General features: G+C 40.3%; 1 protein-coding gene across 1 annotated transcript in view; it reads right to left on the minus strand.

Annotated features, from left to right (window-relative positions):
- Nucleotides 1-23,196, minus strand: part of SNCA (synuclein alpha) — a 70,927-nt gene that overhangs the window by 43,321 nt on the left and 4,410 nt on the right. Inside the window, exons 3-4 of the mRNA XM_061374852.1 lie at nucleotides 19,512-19,553; nucleotides 7,356-7,501 (exon numbers count right to left, since the gene is read on the minus strand). Coding sequence (XP_061230836.1) covers nucleotides 7,356-7,501; nucleotides 19,512-19,553 — 188 coding nt within the window. The remainder of the gene's footprint in view (nucleotides 1-7,355; nucleotides 7,502-19,511; nucleotides 19,554-23,196) is intronic.

Genomic DNA, 23,196 nt, shown 5'->3' on the forward strand with positions numbered 1-23,196 from the left:
GAAAAGAGAACTGTATTAATGGAACTGCCTCCACTGCAATTACTGAATTTATTTTGGAAACAAACCAAAGCCACTTGCATTCTAATACAGAGCATTCGTACAGGACCGTAATGCAGTTTCACAAGTCTACTGACATTCATATCTCTACAACCTAGACGATTCCTGAGCTTTCCCATCCAAAAAATATGTGCACTGTCATGAAGGAGAGATTTGACTGTGTACATAAAGCAGATTCAAATCCTTAATACTGCCTGCCTAAGGATGCCTTATGATTTAGAATGAATTAGTGTTTCCTGTTTTAAGAATATGGATTAGCTTTACAGAAGTGATTTTTTACGGCCATTTTAATACCACACCATCATTAATTCTGAGACTAGTAAGAAAAGCCCTGGCAAAATAAATCAGTCCAGCTATGCTACAATCAAAGAGACACATCACTTCACTGACAGTCCCACTCTGTCTGTGAATTCAAAGAAACAGCTAACAAATGCTTTCTCTTAAGAGGGGGACATCAGTTATTCAGCACCTGAGCAATGTGGATCCCTGGTGGAGAATATCCCTCCCCATTCTTCCACTCTCAATCCATCTACATACATTAAAAAAAGGAAACAGTGCTAATTGCCGCTGAACGTCTGTTATGTTCTGCAGCAGTCACTCATACATTATGCATAGATCAAGAAATAAAATTGTAAGAGAAAAAGTAGAACCCATCTCAAACGACATGCTCTTCACATATTAGGATTTAAATAGAAATTTGAAAGCAACTATTTTCTGGTTGATGTTCAGTTGTGACTACCTGAGTAGGCCTTCTCCTATACATAATCCAGAACTCTTTGCCTTCCTTGTGGAAGGCTTGCTGTCTGCTGTTTATCGTACCAGAAACCACATTATGCAAGCTTTCTAAGCCACTGCTGTAATTGTTCCTACAGATCAAACAAGCATGAGTGTCACATCAGAATCATGGCTGGGCTCACCCCGAAACAACCAAAAATCTCACCCCTGTGCACTGCACCACACAGCAGGACTGGCACTGCTCGGCTCAAGTATAGAGGGTTAGACCTCTAGCTGCTTGGGAGACTTGCTAGGGATCTAGACTACACATATTTAATCATAAAATTCTCCATTCCCTACTTTTATTAGAGCTATAAATAGCAAGAAATAGTTGAAGAGGGAAATTAGATGTTGCTGCATCCCAGCAGCCTACTTACTACTTCTGTCTAGAAGAAAAGCATCAACTTCAGTGAAGGCTATTTCAGCACTTGCCATGACAAAATCTTATTAAAATTTCTTTGCTTAATTCAAGGCTTGACTTTTTCCTTGTGGTAAGCCCTAGAGAAAATGAATAAACTTTCTTATTTCAACAAAAGAACAAGAGTACAAGCCTCATGTAACTCACACTTACTATCCTGGGTTTTTTTGTTGGGGTCTATTAGCCTGTTCAGACATCAGATGGCTAATGGCACAAAATGTAACGGAAAGGTGGAAAAACCTCTCTAATTCCCTTTCTGAAGGAGGAAATTGGATATCTCTGCTCCATAGCTTTTCCTTTGTGTTCTTGTGAGCTAAACGTTTCAATCTTAATTGACTCACCTACAGGAACTAAGATGGGAAATAGTGATCCTTCAACAAGGCAAGCATCCTGTACAGAGTACTAAGTACAAACATAGCCAGAAAACTTCGTATTCTATCAAGATGCACCTAAATTAAGATTCTGCCATGATTAGACCTATTTCTCAAAACTTATTCATAAAAAAGTACATTAAAATGAAGTTTTAATATTTTCAAGAATTTTCCATGTGGCATGTCAGCATTATAGCAGAGTGGGAAATAAAATATGTAATATATATCTTAAAAAGATAAAAAGAGACAAAATGAGAAAATACCTCTTTGAGATTTTTCAAGTACTAAGCAAGGCATTTGTATTGTATGAAGGTAGCAAGGGGACTATTAAAATAGTGATGGGGACTTTAATGTTGGCATTTAAACTTTGGAAACTGCTACTCAAGATAACTTCCGTACAAGTCAAATGTCAATCTTAAGTTTCTGGTTATTTCGGCATTCGATTTCTATAGAAAGATTTTACATGCAGACGACAGTTTAGAAAAAAATCAAAATGTAAAGTGAAAGGCACAAAAGATTTCAATATTCATTTGGGGTTTTCCTGGTTTGGGGTTTTTAGCTACATGTGATAATTAAAACTTCTTTGGGAACACTCAGGAATCTTAGTCTGCAACAAGACAAAACAAATCTTTGAAAAATGTGATGTCACTTGCATTTCAAAAATGGGTGTCTAATAAACCAGAAAAGAAACCTCCATGCTGCCACTGAAACACATTTTCAGAGGCACTTACATGGCTTCCATCTCTTCTCCCAGTAAGACTTCCCAAATGAACAAATAGCTGCTGGCTAGAGCACACTGTGATGCTCTGTCTTAATCAAAACTGAGCTGCTTTCACCAAAATTAAAAGGTGTTTCATCACGTCTTAATTCTAAGCAGTGCACAATGTCTCATGGATCTTCCCTGTAAAAAGGATGAAAAGGCACCTACATATTGGTATATTTGATTATGGTGATTCCCCAAAGTGGATTCACTGCGATTCTAAGCAATGTATAATGTCCCATGTTAAAACTGATTCTGACCAAGAAAAGCTGTAAGACAAGAAATACTCTACACCTGTGGGGGCCACTGCATTGGATGTTTATGCTAGGACAGCATTTAAACCCTAAGGTTTCCCATGAAGTACAAGCTGGGAGGGAAGAAGATACAGCAAAGTTGCCTTGCTTTCATTCTATGTTAATTTTCATATTAAATGCCGTTAGCAAGGGCTTTTTTGTTAGATAATATTTTCTATAGAATAAGATTTTGTTAGATAATATTTTCTATAGAAAAAAAAAAAAACAACAAAAAAAATGCTTGATGCCTAAATTGAGTCTTTCCACTTCCAGTCATCTTTTCCTCTGAAAGCCTGGTAATTAAACCAATGAGCTGTATTACCTGCTCTCTAAGTATATTACCTACCTACATGTTAGCTACTACTGTTAATTTTATGTCTGTGTTTAAATTGCTATTTACTGTAAACATGTTAAACTAAGACAGTTTAGAAAGAAAAAAGATTTTGCACAATAGATGTCAAAAATAACCCATATAGATCTCAAACATGGTAAGGACAAGGCCTGCTCCTATTTAGTAAGGTCTACAGCACACAAAACATGGCTAACTATATTTTTGCATGGTACCCAAAGTATCTTGAGCTTTCAACTTGACTGGGGATTTTGGTGCTGTAACAGTATAAATAAAATTAATTCACCATAGAAATCACAGAATTTACCAATTGATTAATTCATGAGATGCTACAGAACCAAATGACATTAATTTGCTGAGATTAAGAACTTCAATTACTTAATTGCCTACCTGAAAATAATAAACTCTGTAATCCATATTTTGTTTTCAGGAAATACTATACACTAGATATTCTCTAGCTCATACCCCTCCATACTAGCTTTATCTATATGTTTATGCTGAGCTGAAAATACAATATTCAAACAATTCACAGCTTTCTTAACTTTGGAAAAAACATTTTATATGTTAAACACAAATATCATTAATCTTCCTTTAAAAAAAAATCAATTCATTTTGAAGCACACTTACACTGTACATAGAAATAAAACATGCATAGGTACAGAATACATTTAAAACAAATGTTTTATCTGTATAATTTAATACATCAGCTTATCATCTTAACAGAGAGAAGAAAGCATAAAAAGGAGAAGCAGCTTCTTCTCTGCTTCCAGGAAGACTCTCAATTACCACAAATAACAGTATTTTTATGAGCAGGTTTTTAAATTAGACTCAATTTTACAACTAGTTTATTAAAAGCTATTAATTTTTAATAGGCTGTATGATAAACGGTACTGTGCATTAGAAATACTTTGTAAGTAGATGCATGCTGCCAGTGCATAAAAATTTCTGGAACCCAAATAATCTTAAGAATTGTTTTGTTGTTTATTGACATGCTATTTGCAGTTTGTTAAACCCTTTTATATTTAACTCAAGCCTACTAACCACCACTACCCTTGCTGCGTCAAGCAGTGAGTTTCTGCAAAAGCAGAAATGCCCTGGGCAGTCCTCTGATGGGAACTATCAAGTCAGCCCTGTTGGTCTCTAGTCTCGGCTGTCAGACTGCACTGCCTTTTTAAACAGGTTGTGGAGTGGGTAGGTGACAGTCTGGCATGACAGCAGCCCTCCAGCCTCCTCTCAGTTGGGTGGTTAAACCTGTGCTTCATGGTCCAAAAACATGCTGGTATTAAAGGCTGCAACCTCAGGCAAGCTTCTCAAGAAAGCATTTTACCAAGAATCAGCTTAGCATTTCCTTTGCATAAATACTGTTGTATCCTCAGGGAAAGAAACACTACGACTGTTTTCAAGTAGTTGAAAGTCAAAACCAGTCATACCACAAGATTGCAGGCTTTCACAAAGGCAAGCAGATCACTAACAGCAGATTCCAGCAATGACCATCAGTTTAGACAGGCTTCCAGACACGTTTGAAAGCAGCCAATCCCAGCAAGAAGCAGGGAGTTGGACTCTGTCCTTATGGTCACTTCCAAGTTGAGGTATTCTGATTCTATAGCTATTCCACAGTTCCTGATCCTGTAATTAACGGCAAGTAAGAAAACTCCTCCAGTTGCATGGAGGTTTAGTTTACAGCAGTTCACAGAATAATTCAGGTTGGAAGGTGCCTTAGGAAGTCACTGTTCACTCTGGTCAGTTGCAGGATTTGGACTTGATTATGTTCAAATAAGAAGTCTGTATCAATTGGAAGAACTAATTTGCCACAAGTTTAGAAGTCAACTAAAATAACAGCTAATGCTTTTCAGCCTTCCATGGGTAGGTAGCCTCTAATCGTGCTTCTCTCCACTGTCACTGAATATGCTTCATTTGCAATACCCTGTCAAATCCCATGACTTGCTTACACTGTGTAATCAAGGTAAGTGCTCCTTGTGCATATGGGATACACAGCCATTTGCTTTATAACAACTCCAAATAGTTGTTCATAGGAAGAATAACCTGTCAAAGGCACTGGCTAGCCAGGCAGAAGTACAAGGAATGAATTTGCTAGTCACAGTCTCTTATTCCCAGCTTAGGGTAGGCTAGAGATATCACAGCCTTAAGAGACATAACCTTACAGCAATAAAATATACAGAGTTACATTGATACATTGCCAGTATGTCCCACTGACACCTTCCCTTATTTAAGAGAGACTCACCCCATTTCTTACCAGGCAGAATACCTGTTGTCCCACTGGTATTCGGAATGATCACACCTGGTCCTCACACAGCTGTCAGTTTTATGAAAAAATCCAAGCAAAAAATAAAAAAGAACAAAAATCTGTCTCCTATGCCTCTGAACTGCACAGGAAGACAAAAATACTTGGTTCTAGAGTACCTTTACATCATCCAATTTTGATGTTAAATTTCTGAAATGGCTACTCATCTGCAAAACCAGTGAGGGACAGAGATTCAGAGCAGTCTGCTAGAAGCTATAGATACAGTCAACTAGACAGCCAGACTGCATAGATGACAGAGTATCAGTCTAAAAATACCAGTATCAAGAATCAAATGAATGGCTTTGCATATCCAAAGAACAAAGCACCATTTCAAAATAATTATTCTATTTATAAGGCTCTGGAATAGTATGCATGTACATTATGGATGTTCTTTAAATTCACAGATGTGATTTTATTCTGTTACAGCTATCATGACTCATATTGAAGCTACACAATATACAGAAGAGAATTAAGTGTAAGTCAGAGATTTACTTCATACTTTATAAGGATCTATATGTATATATTAACATTAAAAAAGACTAGGTATGGTCCATACCAAAGCAGCTAATTGCCTGTTACAGCACTGATGATCCTTATGACACTGTTTGAAGAGCTATGAACAGAAAAGAATATTCTTAGCATCGAACTATGGAGAAGCTTTAGCAGAAACTACGGGTATAGACTGCTGTGACCATGCTTGCCACCATACTCATGTATCCCCTGGAAGTTCATTAGATACTCGATTCTGTAGATCTTCAATGTTGCTTTTTATAAAGGACCATGGCCTCATCAAAAGCAACATTTTACTTAACAACTGAACAAAAAAGATACTAAAAAGACTGCAGGAAAACTGAAAAACTGCTTTGAAATAGAATAAAACTGCTTGTGAGATGTTTTCAAGACCAATCCACCGCAGTCATATGTCATAAAATGTTTTCCCCCCAAACTAAAGCACAGATAGGATTTGTCAGACAGACAGAAATGCACTTCAATAAGAGATAAAGAAGAGTTCTTAAGGATTCAATTTTAACAACTCCTCCAGACATTAACTGGAAATAAGAGACATGATAGAACTTCTTCATGCTAAATCCATATGACACCCATATTTTTGTGCAAGTACTAGTACTCTTCATAATCCTATTTTTTTTCTTTAACACTTAAATGATCATTCAGAAAACTGTACAAGAGGAGGTTATTTGTCTCTTCTGGGCCATTTTTGTCTCAAACAGCACTATACACATTTTGGAAAGCATCATTCCCACCGGCTACGTAGGGTCACTTTTCACCTAGGGTAAGCGCAAGAACATAACTGCAGCGTATAAGCAACCAAAAAATGTAGTAACACTCTTTATTGTGCAAATACTTAATATTCACCTTGGTGCTGGAATAAAAATATCCACAGAATGTTTTATAGTATGAACTAGAGCAAATTTCATCTGAAGAGTTCAGAATAGTTTGGAGGCATATTTGAGCTTCATGTAACTGTATTAATGGAAGATAGTGACTCTGAAGCTGGATCTTGACTTTAGATGCAATGTGTCTAACTACTGACTGGATTGGTACACAAACCCTTCTGCTCTTCATCTACAGAGGATATAAACTGCTGTTAAACCTGAGATTTTCTGTTTGACCTTTCAGCTGTAGTGGCTTGCTTTTCAATTACTGGGGAAAATAATTATCTTCCCATTCAACTGTACAGCAATCCTACAGCTGCTGCCCCCAGCCAGAGACTAAGTCCAGAATCACCACTAGATTACACTATAAAACATGATCCAGATTCAATAAAGACTTTTCAGGATAGTAAAGGTCCATGCTTAATCATGCTCAAGTTCTCAAATCCTGCAAGTCACTCAAAATACAAGCAATAAACAGCAGGTGTTTTCTTTGTTGCTCACTTGTCTAGCATTACACAAATCATCCTGCAGTCATACGACTGACAGATACAAAAGAAAACACTCCATCTGCCCTTCAGTTCAGGAAGATGAATTATCTTCCACTTCTTCACCTGGCAAAGACTGTAAATAAACTAACCTGTTTGGCCAACTGATCCTTCTTTACCAAGCCAGTGGCTGCAGCAATGTTCCCTGCTCCTTCCACTGTCTTCTGGGCCACCGCCGTCACTCCTGTTACCACAGCTCCCCCAACATTAGACACTTGCTCTTTGGTCTTCTCAGCCACTGAGGAGAAGCAGAAGATGGAAGAACACATTATTATTATAGCTCTGGCAGCTGTAAGTTTTTCAGAGAACTGTATCTATCACTGACAGCCCAGCGTGAAGAGCTGTAAGGCCGTTACATTTTGTGTACCCCAAGCGGATCTTAAGAAATGAGACTATCCATCAGGTAACACTGGAACAACAGAAGTAAAAATAAGCCTTATTTGTGGCTCAATTACTTCATGTGAAAGACATTTGACACTTTTATTCATGTCTAGCTGTACTTCAGGGAACAGAAGTCATTACTTAAGGGCCTTTATTATGCCCAACTCACTGTGCAACATACAAGAACTGCCTTCAATATATCCCAGGTTGGAAATGTATTCCGATTAGACCACCAAACACTTACTGCATGTTACAGAGCATGGGAGAAGAGTTTTCTACATTACTCAAAAGCTATTGATTATTATTTTATTCTTTTCTTAAAATATACTTGATTAATAAGCAGAGCTGCTGTTGTTCAGAGAATTTCAAATATAACCTTTTATTCATTTATCTGATATTTTTGTCCCATTGCTGATGTGTCATCTACAACACGTTAATCTACAAAAAGACTGAATGCCAAAGATGTCAAAGCAAACTGGATTAATAGCTAACTTATAAGGCCCAGGGAAACACCTCATTTAACCTACATATACATGAGCAGTTGCCATTTTACCTTTCAGAATATCACAGGGTTCTTTCTGCTCATTTATCCCCAAGGGCTCCTTCTGACAGCAGCCTGCACTATAGTGAAACCACTCTAAGAAAAGAGATGGTATGACTGGTAGGCTGGAGAGTATAGAGCTCTGTCTGGAGGAGGGTGAGCAGTTAGCGGAGAGTTTGTGGGTCAGGGTTAAAGGGAAAACAGCGATGGGAGACATTACTGTGGGGATCTGTTATAGACCACCTGATCAAGAGGAATCTGCAGATGAAGCACTCTACAGGCAGATAGGAACAGCCTCACGCTCACAGGCCCTCATTCTAATGGGTGACTTCAACCACCCTGACATCTGTTGGAATGACGGTACCGCCCGCCACAAGCAATCCAGGAGGTTCCTCAATTGTGTGGAAGACAACTTCCTTCTGCAAGTAACAGAGGAACCAACAAAGAGAGGTGCCATGCTTGACCTTGTGCTCACCAACAGGGAAGGGCTCGTTGGGAATGTGGCACTCCAGGGCAGCCTTGGATGCAGCGACCACAAGATGGTTGAATTTGAGACCTTTAGGACAGTGAGAAGAGCGCGCAGCAAGCTCACTGCCCTGGACTTCAAAAGAGCAGACTTTGGCCTCTTCAGGAACCTGCTTAGTAAGGTTCCATGGGATACAGCCCTAGAGGGCAGGGAGGCCCAAAACTCTTGGTTGATATTCAAGGACCACCTGCTACAAGCTCAGGAGTGTTGCATCCCAACTAGAAGGAAGTGCAGCAGGAGGGACAGGAGACTCCTTGGATGGATAAGGAGCTCCTGAGGAAACCTGGAGGGAAAAAAGAGGCTTATAAAAGGTGGAAGCAAGGACGGGCGGCCTGGGAAGAATACAGGGATGTTGTCCAGGAAGCTAGGGACCAGGTTAGGAAAGCTAAGGCCCAGTTAGAATTAAACTTGGCTAGGAATATTAAGGATAACAGGAAGGGATTCTACAGGTACATAGCAAATAAAAAACAGATTAGGGAGAACGTAGGCCCCCTCAGGAAGCTCTCAGGTGAACTAGCTACACAGGATTTGGAGAAGGCTGAGGTTCTGAATGACTTCTTTGCCTCAGTCTTCACTGGCAAAGGCTCTGACCGCACCACCCAAGCCTTGGAAGGCAGACGCAGGGACTGTGAGAATGAAGACCTTGGGCCCACTGTAGGAGAGGAACTGGTTCGAGACCATCTTAAAAATCTGAACGTGCACAAGTCCATGGGTCCTGATGAAATCCATCTGTGGGTCCTGAAGGAGCTGGCGAATGAAGTTGCTAAGCCGCTGGCCATCATATTTGAAAAATCATGGCAGTCAGGTGAAGTTCCCGACGACTGGAAAAAGGGAAATATAACCCCCATTTTCAAGAAGGGGAAAATGGATGACCCGGGGAATTACAGACCAGTCAGTCTCACCTCTGTGCCTGGCAAAATCTTGGAGCAGATTCTCCTGGAAGGCATGCTAAGGCACATGAAAAACAACAAGGTGCTTGGTGACAGCCAGCATGGCTTCACTAAGGGGAAATCCTGCCTGACCAATTTGGTGGCCTTCTATGATGGGGCTACAGAACTGATGGACAGGGGTAGAGCAGTTGATGTCATCTACCTGGACTTGTGCAAAGTGTTCGACACTGTCCCACACGACATCCTTGTCTCTAAATTGGAGAGACATCAATTTGATGAATGGACCATTGGTGGATAAAGAACTGGCTGGATGGCCGCACACAAAGAGTTGTGGTCAATGGCTCAATGTCCGGCTGGAGACCAGTAACGAGTGGTGTCCCTCAGGGATCGGTGTTGGGACCGGTCTTGTTCAACATCTTCGTCGCTGACATGGACAGTGGGATTGAGTGCACCCTCAGCAAGTTTGCCGATGACACCAAGCTGTGTGGTTCGGTTGATACGCTGGAGGGAAGGAATGCCATCCAGAGGGACCTTGACACGCTTGTGAGGTGGGCTGATGCCAACCTCATGAAGTTTAACCATGCCAAGTGCAAGGTCCTACACCTGGGTCAGAGCAATCCCAGGCACAGCTACAGGCTGGGCAGAGAAGAGATTCAGAGCAGCCCTGCGGAGAAGGACTTGGGGGTGTTGGTTGATGAGAAAATGAACATGAGCCAGCAGTGTGCGCTTGCAGCCCAGAAAGCCAACCGTATCCTGGGCTGCATCAAAAGGAGCGTGACCAGCAGGTCAAAGGAGGTGATCCTGCCCCTTATTCTGCTCTCGTGAGACCTCACCTGGAGTATTGTGTGCAGTTCTGGTGTCCTCAACATAAAAAGGACATGGAACTGTTGGAACAAGTCCAGAGGAGGGCCACGAGGATGATCAGGGGACTGGAGCACCTCCCGTATGAAGATCGGCTGAGAAAGTTGGGGCTGTTCAGCCTGGAGAAGAGAAGGCTGCGTGGAGACCTCATAGCAGCCTTCCAGTATCTGAAGGGGGCCTATAGGGATGCTGGGGAGGGACTCTTCATTAGGGACTGTAGTGATAGGACAAGGGGTAATGGGTTCAAACTTAAACAGGGGAAGTTTAGGTTGGATATAAGGAGGAAATTCTTTCCTGTTAGGGTGGTGAGGCACTGGAACAGGTTGCCCAGGCAGGCTGTGAATGCTCCATCCCTGGCAGTGTTCAAGGCCAGGTTGGACGAGGCCTTGGGTGACATGGTTTAGAGTGAGGTGTCCCTGCCCATGGCAGGGGGGTTGGAACTAGATGATCTTCAGGTCCTTTCCAACCCTAACTATTCTATGATTCTATGATCCTATGACTTAATGACTCAAAGTTACACAGGCAAATTTTTGGCATAAAGCGCATTTACTCATGTAAACAAGGGGCTGTTCTTCAAAAATATACAGCATACAATTTTGTAATTCTAACTAATCCTATACTTTCCTTCAGCCCAAATCCCATCTGATCCATAGAATGTATTCATAGCTCTATGTGCGCTCTTTAATTAGCACTTGATAAGATACTGCTTGGCAGATAGGTTACCCTTTTAGAGATTTTTTTGTGACATATGAAAACAAGTCTTTCTCAGGTAACTTATATTTCATTAATTCCTTACATAAATAGTATCAGCTGTCCATATCACAGGGCATGCAGCACAGACTGCTATGACTGACATTAAATAACAAATAGGAAAAAGCTGGGAAGGTAAGCAATGTGCCTACTGTGTGATTTTCATTAAAGACCCAAATAATAAGTAACCCCTAACTGAAAATGGGAGGCAGATTATTTAACACTCATTCTAACTTAAAAGTTGGTAAACAATTATCTCTAATACGACCAAAACCAGGAGCTTTTGTTACAGAGTGGGACAACAACAGACTACATGCATTGTCTGAAATTAGAAACAGAAAGTTTGTTCTGATTATCTTGCATTCTAATAAGATACAAATTCACAAGAAAATTCATTGTATCCATCCAATATTCTATTGCACGCTTTTTCCAGAAAAAAAAAAAAATAATCAAAAGTAGGTTTGGCTGAAAAGCAAATGTTGCCCTCAGGGAAGGTTTGATATAATGCTAGCAAGTGCAGAAAATATCAGTCAAGATGCCCCATTTGATTATTACCAGCTACAGACCATGAAAAGCTCTGGATTGTAAACATAAAGTTTATACAGGAAGCTTTTCACTAGTTCTTGCAAACACATATCTTAAGGTGTGTGAGCCAGTAACACATCATATCTTCCAAAAAGTATTAAGATCTAATTGCGCACAGTCTTTCAGAAACAAACATTATGAGACAAACTTGTTAACACTTTCATGTTATTTAGCATGGTAAGACAAAAATCTCAGAGCTATGTAACAAAATTAGCATCCTGCAAAAATACAATTTAAAGTTGCATTCTATAAGAAATCTAGGGGGAAAAAAAAAGAAAAAAAAGAATAAAGAGAAATAAAGAGAGATGTGGTCTGGGTAAGTTTCAGTATTGCTTTTTATTTTCTGCTCTCTCTTTCCTTTTCTGGCAGAGAAGACAAAACCAACAGAAGATATATAAACCAGGATCCTTTTTATATATTTTTTTTCTCTTAGTTCTCTTGTATAGAAGCCACATACACTGTTTTGAAAACTCCTTTTTCTAAAATACACTGAATGTCAAAACAGTTAAGAGATAAATTTAGTATGCTTGATGCTGACAAAGGCTCAGCTGCTCTTAAGCACTCTCCCCTTCTCATAAAATGATAAAGCATGGCTGCTCTGTGTTCATTGTCAGTAGTCACAGTCTCATCATCTCAAGATCTTAAACTGCATCTCAAAAGCAAAATATCAAGAAATAAAGTGATATTGCGTGCACTGTGGATGCTGCAATATAAAACACCTAATTCCTGAAACCCTTATTAAACTCACATTCCTCAGGCTATGTTGTCACTGCAAGTATAACCACCTACTAAGAGCAACTACCCAGTAGCTGCCATTCCCACTATTAGAACGTTTTGGGAAGACTGTCTGAAGTCTGTTTTCTCCTCCCAAAAACACATTACCCTAGGAAAGGCTCAGTATATGCAAGCAAAACAAAAAAGAAAAGAATCAGGGGGCTGACACTGTACACTGGCACAACAACATACCTAAAAAAAGCAGCAACAAAAGCAGTATATTTAAGACTACTTCTATTTCAGACTGTCATGGTTTAACCCCAGGCAGCGCTTTCTGGGATGGGTTGCAAAGAGAGGCTCCAGGTGGAGCTGAGACATAAAGCACATTTTTCACACATTGTCCTGCCCAAGCTGGCCAAGTGCTACTGCATGCACCACCTTGCATTTAATTTGTTCTAAAGCCCCCAGTCAAAGTCACTGTTCTTTCAGGTCACTTGATAGAGAGGGTTTATGATCAGACAATTACCTGCAATATGCATTCTCAAAACACAAAAAAACACAACACCTAAAAAAGATTTTGCTTCTTTTTTATTAGTTGGTGATGTTGTTGTTACGCTGTTGATTACATCTGTGGGAACCTGATGACATCCATCTTGCTATTTTATTCCCAAAACCTGGACATCTTGTGCAGGTCCTTTGTCCTTACTTTGTTTTATGGCAAAACCAGTTTCATTAAGAACCTGGATTATTCTTCTCATCTTTTCAAACACTTCCTTATGTCATCATTATACTGCAGGTGTTCTGGAATTTCATCCTGTTCCAGTGCAGTCTGGATCAATCCATGGCAGATGGGAGGGCTGTGTTTCCACCCCTGGAGCAGTCGATTCCAAGTGTACTGCATGGTCCTCTATATGAAAGCAAACTGCATCCTGCACTCTGCTGCCAAAGGGATCATGAAAAACTCACTGACAATCTCAGTTGTTGCATACCATTTGGCAGCCTTTGACTCCAGCTTCTGTTGGAGTTCTAGCACATCTAGTACAGCAGCACTGAACGGCACTGTGACTTTATTCAGCCTTCAGTAGTCCACTGTTAGCCTCTACTCTCCGTTAGATATTTTTTGGACTGGGTGAATGGGGCTTACTGACCACTCCTCGACTCTCCAGTTGTGATCAACTTATGGATAGGAAAAAGGAGTATCAACTGGCAAGACACTGTCACCAGTGCATTACCACAGTAGTAAGTGGCACCTGCTGGTCTTCCACCCACAGCAACCCCACCACAGACAGATCTTCTGAGAGACCAGGCAAGCTAGACAGCTGGTTAATCTCTGTACTGAAAGCAGCCATTCCAAAAGCCCACCAGTACCCTTTTGTGTACACTTGACTGTGCAAGCACTGCTCAGAAATAACTATCTGTGCTATCCCTGTGCTATCAGCACTGTTTCCAGCACAAACCCAAAACACAGCTCCCTATAGCTACTACGAAGAAAATTAACTCTACCCCAACCAAAGCCAGCATGCAGACACAGCATAAGAAAGCTGACACAGGAGGTACCATAGAAGATCTGTCATACACTGCTTCAGGAATCAGAGCCCATGGAGATAAATCCAACTATATACATAGCACAGATTTTCAAAAGCACTCTACCAGTGAGCGTCTTCTTTCCTGTCTCTAAGGGAACAGCTGAACACCATCAAAGTCCCTATTACCCAAGTGATTCTGTAAATAAGGTGCAGCCTGGTAACCCTTCAGCACTGAAAACCTAGTGACAGGAGAGGAAAAACTAAAATAGGTTCCCAGTCTCATGTATTTTATTGCTTACACTTCATAGTAACAGGGGAAAAGCATTAAGCATGCACAAACAAATCAGTTCAGAACACAGGGGGTTGATACAAACTAATTAAATTATTCTGAATGCCAGGTTGTTTAATGATCTTAAACCATTAAGCCTTTATAAAGTTGATGTCTGCTTTGCATCACGAGCTGAGAAACAGAGTAAATCAGCTTGTGCAGAGCTCTGTTGTGCTGTCCACCTACACAGACACTGTCCATTCCAGTAAGTGATCCTGGGATGGTGTACAACAACCATGCCAAGGCTAACTTTGAAATAGAAATTCTAATGCTGACTATAGCACTGTGTAAAAATTATTAGCACTGAAGCTTTCTTTTCCTTACTGACAATAGGCAAATGGGTCAATGATATCAGTGTGAAACCTTCGGAGCAATTCAAGATGAAATCTATTTGCTTTCAATCCTGAACAATAAAAGTGGGTGAAAACCACAGGATTTATCTGAATTAATGAAATTATCCTCATTGCATTAAATATACTTTTGAATATGTATTTAAGGCAATGAGGTTGCTTTAGGTACTTGAGTTCATTTACAAAGAGACCATAAATACATTGGGGGTTATTTTACAGTGAGAAACTTGATGAAGTCAAAACACAAAAGGAATACCAGTGACTAAGAATGTTAAGTATTACTAGAATGATCAAAGAAACCCTTGACTATAGTTCATAGCTGTTGATATTGTGTCTTGACTTGGCTTCAGGAATGGCTGAAGTATCAAGGGCTTTTTGGCCCTGATCTTTTGTACAAACCAGTGCTTTACTTTGATTATCAGGAGATGGACTGTAAATTGTTCATCTTTGACACTGTACATTTCTGAACACTTATCCCTTGGAGATAAGCAAGATGAATTAATTATATACTTACATTCAAAGGGCAGTAGACACATTAAGTAAGCAGGCAACTCAGATAGACAAGCTAACACCCTATAAAACCAATAACCAAAACTTCAGAAGTTCTGAGAAAGAGTGACCTGACAAATAAGATGCTCACCGTATTCCTGTGAATCACAGACTGGTAACTTCATTTTACAGTGTCTTAATGCCACTAAACCTGGTACAATCCAGTCATCTTTTGTTTAAAGCAAGAAACATCTCAATCTACTATTTCCAGCTTTGCAAAGCACCTGACTGAAAAGTGTATTAGCTGTTCAGCACTTTGAGGCATGTCACCTCCCAGACCCCTCACCAGCAAAGGGTTTTAAAAGGCAAACTATTAAAGAATAGCAAAAATAGCAAGAACTTAGAACTTTGACAGCAAGAAAGGACTGAATGCACAGCTGTCAACGCACGCACATTTTGATTTGTGATTCTAGTTCTCATTTCACTGTCTTCAACCTTGAGTCATTTTTATTGACATGAAATATGTTATTATGCCTCAGGTTTCATATGATTTTAACAGCCTAGTGCATCATAAGACCACTAAATCTGGTGACGTTCTAGTCCTATGAGACAGGTAGGTCTTTACAAGCACTCTAAAAGGCACCTTTGTCACAGGATCTTTAACAGAGTTATTTTAAATGGGTTTGATTTCTAAGACAACTTCACTAGCATTTATCCATGTCTTCATATCTCTTAGATAACTACAGTGAACCCAAATCTGGTTTGACCCTGCTTTCCATAACAACTTTTCATAGACTTACATTCATTTGTTTTTAATCTCTGTTTTTACACCACCAAGCCCATACTGCTTCTCTTTAGAAACCATGCTCTCTGGATTTTGCATTAAGTCTCCTCATTGCTGCATTTCAACCAGCATGCCCTCTATCCATTTTACATTTTTCTCCAACAGCCAAACATCTTTCAAACAGTTTAAGAGGCCAGAAGGAAGCAAACTGTGGCACTGAACCTGTTATTCCCAAGCTTCAGGTGTTTCACTTTGTGTCACCCATTTCTTAAAGTGGGTGAGGAGCAATCAGTTTTGCCTAAAATTCACAGTAACTACTCTCAATTTTATGTTCATAGGTGGTGCAGCACATAACAGATGTGCACTTCTTATGTTTGACTTTGCAGCCCATTTTGTATCTTACAGAACAAAATCTAGCATGTTTTCAAACCTGTCAAAAATTCTATTCATCAACTTAGAATTTCTTGTCTCATTACACATGTTGTAATCACATAAAGATGAATAATCACAGCCTTTGAGATCAGTTTTTCTCTCAGGAGAAGAGGAAGAAGTTCCCCACGAAGCTAGCCTACTACACAGCCACAGTGCTTCAGCAAGTTTCACAGACGTGCAAATGTCCTTGACTTATTCTACCACAGCCCAGCTTGGTGAATATCACCTCTATTAACTTGCTCACTAGTGCTGTCAGTTGCTGTTTCCAAAACTGTGATAGCATTAGATATACATGCCTCAAATCTCATTCTACTGCAATCCTCTACTGGTTATAGTAATGATACCTCTGACTATTTCTCTTAATTGAAATCTAACAAGCTGAGGTCTCAAACCCTGTAACAATAGCATGCATGTTCAGCCTGAGGTTAAACTCTGAAGGACTATCAGAGATGCTCTGTTCAGTTGTGTTACTAAAAACTCTTAAGTGACCTCTCAACCATTTATTGGGGTTGTGATATTAAGTATTGCCATTTGTTTATGTACAGCTGTTTATCCTTCGCACAGACTTACGTTAGTACAGGTGAATGATACACTGGCTGTACACAGGAGAAACAAAAAGAAGATATCCTTTTCTCCTCCCTTACTTGTCTTCTAATTTCTTGGAGGAAAAACACCTGAAGGTTCTTGACCATACATTTTCTTGACATCCCAGAAGTCCCATATTCTACAGCAGAAAATTACAAGTTCTGTTCAATGCACTATGGTCAGTTGAGGCTTTCCTGCACACTGGAGATCAAAGACTTATATTCATTTTGTCACCACAAATTATTGGTTACCGATTTCAGTTCTTACCTAAAACGATCCCTGCAAATCAATTTGAGATGCAAATTAAATCTTTCTCAGTGTAGAAATGCTAATGTGAACATACATGCCCAGCATCAACTTGCAAGTCAGAAAGTGCTGGTGAGATTAGGCAATTCTGAAGCATCAACTTGAAAGTCAGAAAGTGCTGAGAGATAAGGCAATTCTGAAAAACATTTCAAAACCCTCATAACTGTGACAATTGAGATCAGTTTATCTAGAACTGAAATGTTTCTCTCCTATCAGCCATTTCCCTTATATTTTCCCATCTAACCAGCTCCAGTGGGACACACTGATGAGTCACAAGAATATTCTACGAATGGAGAGGATGATATGGCACAGTCACACTGCAGTAGCAACATGACTATGGGTGCAGCAAGCACATCTTATATGAAACTGCACTGTTTGTTGCTGGAAACAGACCTCAGACTGCGATGAACAACCACTAAAAGCACAGGTGATACTTGGGTATTAAGTTCACACTGGGTATTAAGTGCACATTGAATTCTCTGCAGGCACAGATGTACTAGTTTAAAGCCCTCTCAATCAGTGCTGCCAGCTTATGAGCAAAGACACATTTCCCTCAGTGGGACAGGTGGACCCCATCAGGCCCTAGCACACCTTATGTTTCAAAGACTAGTGTAATTATAAAACTCAAAGCTCTGGCAGAGGCACCAGCCCTGGAGCCTGAAATTTCTTTCGATCAACCTTGCATTCCGGTTGCAACATCATTAGCACTCACATGAAAGATTAAGGGTGGGTCTGAAGGCTGTACTATGCTCATCAGTCACTTGGTGACATCACCAGTTGGGGCTCTAGAGGGGCAGAAACTCCCCTGAAGAGGGTCTCATCTTCAAACACGTGCCTTAATTCTGCTCAGAAGAATAACCAATGACTACAGTAACTCATCGCTGTCTCATCTTGGTACTGGTCTTGCACAAGGATTTGGCTGATGTGCCCTTGGTGAAGGTGGTTACACAGGCTGCCATCTTCCCATGTGTTTTGTCCACCTACCTACTCTGTAATGATAGCTGAGAGGGTTCCTCATACAGCGCAGTGCAATAACCTGCCTCCACCCCTCCCTGTCCCCAGAACACTGCCTTCCTCCCGGCAGAAAACAGATCCTGGACGCACCTCTATTTGCGATAGAGCTGGCCTGCGCACACCCGCGAGGGCAGGGACAGACCAGGAGCTGCGGCCGCCAGAGGGCGCGACAACGTCAGCCGGTGGAAATTACGCGCGCAGCCCACTGCAGGCTCCGCCCCTCACTGGCTCGCCCAATCAGCGGGCCTGGGCTCAGCCGCGCGGGGAACGTCCCCTGCCTGCGCGCAGTACCTCCCTGCCCATGTGCGATGCCCTCGGTCACCCGAGGCTCTACACCGTAGGTACTCTAACACCATAGCTACACAGCAGCCAACGCAGCAGTAGCTTGGGTGTTGCCACAGGGGCTGCAGCTCTCAGCAGTGATTGTGCAGCTGTGCATTAACGGCTGTGGAGGTCAGACTCCCATCTTGCATCCCAACTTCACTGGGGACAGTCTAGACGACTCAAGCACAGTCCCTACTGTAAAAGGAGGCTCCTTCTCCATTATTTTTTCCCTCTTTGAGTTGTTCTCTTTCAGCTGCCTGCAGTGATTCCTGCAGTCTCTTCCACCAGCACTGGCGCTGCCCACCTATGAGCTCCTAAATCAGGAGATTAAAGTCCTCATATGCCCAAATCCCGCCCCACTTTGCCTTCCACAGTCGTCCTCTAGTGGCATGCCTCTGCTCCAGATCCCACTTTTCTGCCTCAGATCATAAGGAAACAAACAGGCACCCAAGCCAGCCTTTCAGTGTCTATAGGCCAAACTTCCACATAGGAAAAAAAATAATTAAGAAAAACTTCATTTTTTTAAATGCCAACTAATTAATAACTTTCCAGCACAGCATATTTCACCTTTGGCAATAAACAAACAACAGAAAGACCCCAAGTTATTTCCTTCTGTTGAGGCATCTGGTTTCATCAATCTCCTGGCTCGTACCAGTACAACTTGACTGATTCAGACTATCCCTCAAAAAACGCTTCTCACACAGAAATTCCATTTCCTGTGTTTTTCTATCTTTCATATATTGCAGTAGTCTCAAAAAAAACCCGAAACAAAAAACAAAAAACACCACAGACTTTTTAACAGCTAAATGGTTGGTTAATCAAACATAGTGAAGCAGTTGAAATCAAGAGGTAATTGTCTTACCTGTTGTGACACCATGAACAACTCCTTCCTTGGTCCTGGAACCTAAACAAAGAACAATATTAGGTTGAAAAGACATGTTATCAAGTACTAGTACAGACTAGATGGATGATGAAGAGGGATGAATATATAGATTAGATACAGTTACATACAGTACTTTCTAAGACTGTTAAAAATGATAGAGAAATTCAATTTAAGGGAAAGGGCAAAACCATCAATAAAGAGCAACTGTATGAATGTTTATTGACCATGGAAAGGTGAATAATACTGGAAACGCTTCTGTAGTTTATTTCCTATATGTACTGGCTTCCTTGACATTTTCTTGATAGCTGTGTTAATTAAACCTCCCACTTTGCAAACTCACATGGATGATTCTGGATAGAAACCATGCTAAAGTTAATGTCCGAAGGAGGCTCACACATGCCTTTGCATAAGATCAGAGCCAACTTTCCAGAAGATCTTTTCAATTTCATCTTACAACTGTTCTCCAGGTCTCCATTTGTAAGGATTAACAACAGTTACCAAACTACAGAAAAGCCTAGAGGTTAAAATCATGGGGAACTGGTAGTGCTAGCCAGATTCAGACCAAATTTAATCTGAAACAGAAACATTCAATAGTAGGTAAGGATTCAAACATGAAAATGCCACCAGGGTCAAACACAAGATCTGCTGCATCCAGCATCCTTCTTGTCAGAGGCACGTGTGACAACTTATGTAAAGGTACTGCACACAGCAATCTAGAGCTGGTACCAGACTGAGACCTGTGTAAGCAATGTAACCCCGACAGCCTGAAGACCAAACTGATTTCTGGAACACCCCTGTAAAAATACCATGACTTTCTACCACACTGCATGAAAGGGAACAATCTCTCATGACTTCAATGAGAGGAGAAACAGATTAGCACCTACTGCTGATGAAAACATAACTCCATGTCTTTTTCCTTAACCAGAGTTCTACTTGTCCTCATCGAGTTTTATAATTTGGCTACATTTCAAGTATTAATAACCATCTGTGGACTGTGATGCCTAACAATGTGCAATTAAGCATTACAGAGACAGAGTTTATGCCCTAGTATGCCAGAGATAGGATGACTCCTTTTTTTTATTGCCAACACAGAGATTACCTTATTTCTAATTCAATTTGTTGTCTGAACGTTATTGAGCATTTGAGACACTGTAATATATACTTCTGATGTTACACTTCAAACATCTACATAATTTTAGATTACATGTAAATTCATATACAAACTCATAGAGGCAGAAATATATTAGAAGAAAATGTATGAGCAGAAATATATCGGAAGAAAGCAACCCTGCCCACAATTCTTTACAATAATACAATTAAGCTCTGAAATAGAATATAAAATCATTCATCAATATGTCCTACTTGCTACTCGTGACAATTTATGGAACTTAAGCCAAGTATTTATGGCACCATCTGATTGATTACAGCACTGAAAAGGCTCTGTTATCCATGAGCAAGAGCAGAATACCAATCCATGATAAATAAGAGGGGAAAAAATGCTGCATCAAGTAAAATGAGATTTTAACTTTAACTAACCTTTTAATGAAGAGATAAATCAGCTGAGAAGTCTTCTCCTCCCTTTATTCTGATTTTCTCTTTTTTAAAATCTTGTTTTCTCTCACTGAAAATACTTATCATTGAAAGAATAATCCATTTTATTAAATCCAAGGTGTTAATGTCAAAGAACTTAGTTTAGGACTTTGGTTCTATGCTATAACCACAGATAATACAGAAATGCTCATCTCTTTCTGTTAGTGGAAGATAGGTTTTTCTTCAATGAAAGCTTGGCTTGCAGACCCATACAGAACAGAGATATGTATAGCTAAATCCATTAATTGGCAAACAACCAGCAAAGTGGTGGTCCAGACCTTACAGCATATGTTACAGCTCAATACTATTTGCCCTGCTACTGCACACTTGCATGGAAGTAGCAGTTTCTGCAGTCACAGCTACAACAAGACCTGTAAGTACCTTAGGATCTGCCAGAACAGGCCTATAAATAAAAACAGTTGAATTTAGTAGGATGACTTCTGGCTGGCAATGAAGAAAAGCTGGTCATCCACACTGTTGTTGAGAGAAACTAGCTGTCTGGCATTCTGGCATTCCCAAAACATCAGATTATATCTTGCTTACTGTACCCTACATAACAAGGGGAACAGAAGAATCAGAATAGGAATAATATAAAGAATAAGGAACCTGACACTGATACACTAATCGGTTGATGCATGAGCAATAGTAGTACATGATAATGCTACTTTTCCAACCTGTAATACACATCTGTGTGAGGGGAGGGAGAAGCCAAAACCAGAATTTTTGCCTTTCTGAGAAAAAATAAAATAGACTCTCTTAATTTCATTTTTAATCATCATCATTCTTACTACGCCAAAAATCTCAACAATTTGGCAATACACTCATTTCTGGGGGTTTTGAGAGATGAACAACAGACTACTCCACTCAAGCCATCTCTGAGATTCCATTTGATTAGTCAGAGCTGGGTTAAGACAAGGAAACATAAGCAGAAATTAGGGGAAGGAGAAACCACTGTCTAAGGAAAACACTTCTCCCATGTGCTGAAGCCCATTATTCCACCAAATTGACCTGAGTCCCTTGACTACTTCACTGGCTTTTCTACTACCAAAGGAAAATAAGAAACCTTATGAAAAGACAGCAGCAGAGGAATTTGGATGGTCTTGCCAAATAGGTCATAACTTCCCTGTTCTACTCTAAGGCCACGTGCCAGCTAAGCACAAGGAGTAGTAAACAACTCATCTGCTAGTAACCCTGCTCCTGATAAACTATTCTTTTGTTCTGCTAGGGTGTAACACGTAAAAAATGACTGGAAACTTCCATTCCTGAGCACTGAACATGCACTCAAGAGTCAATTGACCAAAAAGTTCAACTCCTTAGTGGTACGCACAGACCTCAGAGGAGCTCTTGAGAAGTACATCACTAAGAGCAAGGAAGAGCTTCTCACTCTCAGGTCCTGGTTTCAAAACGGGTAAGTATGACCACTCATTTCCTCACAGCTCTTGAAGACACCATTTTAAAATTAATGCTATATGATGCAGCATAGGAGTGCTGAGCCTCGGTCCTCCCTTCTAATCAATGATCAGGACATTGCTTGAAAGAAAGGACTTGATGCTGCTCTTGTATGGATCAAGACAGAGCTACTGATTTCAGCTGGCCGATGCTGAAATACATCATCAGAAGAATTCAGGGAAAAAGAAAAAAAAAAAACACAAACAAACTTGAAAACATATAAACACACTATATATTGAACAGTATCTTGGGTTATTAAAAAGCAGGACAAAGGCGGTGGACTGAGGGAGAAAAAATAGACTAGTTAGAACAATCACTTTCCATCCCTCCCAAGCAGCACCTTTTGTTAATAGAACTCTTACCAGGTAGAATTATGTTATAATCTTTCACATAATAGGTAAGAGCAGCTTGGACAGAAAGATCCAGATGTTTTACATATTTCCTTAAATTCCACTGATTTCAGTGGGAGACCTTTATCACAAAAGGAATCTGGACCAAAGACTTTGAATATTATTAATTCTCCAGTAGCAGTGGAAGGCTGAATGTTATGGAGCTGACTGCTGAAACCAAAAATGATGGACAGGTTGCTCTCAGCCCAGTGTTGTTAGGTCCTATTTTGCAAGAT

Source organism: Neopsephotus bourkii, unplaced genomic scaffold (assembly GCF_033783945.1).
Source record: "Neopsephotus bourkii isolate Nb327-2 ecotype Australia unplaced genomic scaffold, CSIRO-AGI_Nbou_v1 NB_168, whole genome shotgun sequence".
In the NCBI taxonomy this organism is placed as follows: Eukaryota; Metazoa; Chordata; class Aves; order Psittaciformes; family Psittacidae; genus Neopsephotus; species Neopsephotus bourkii.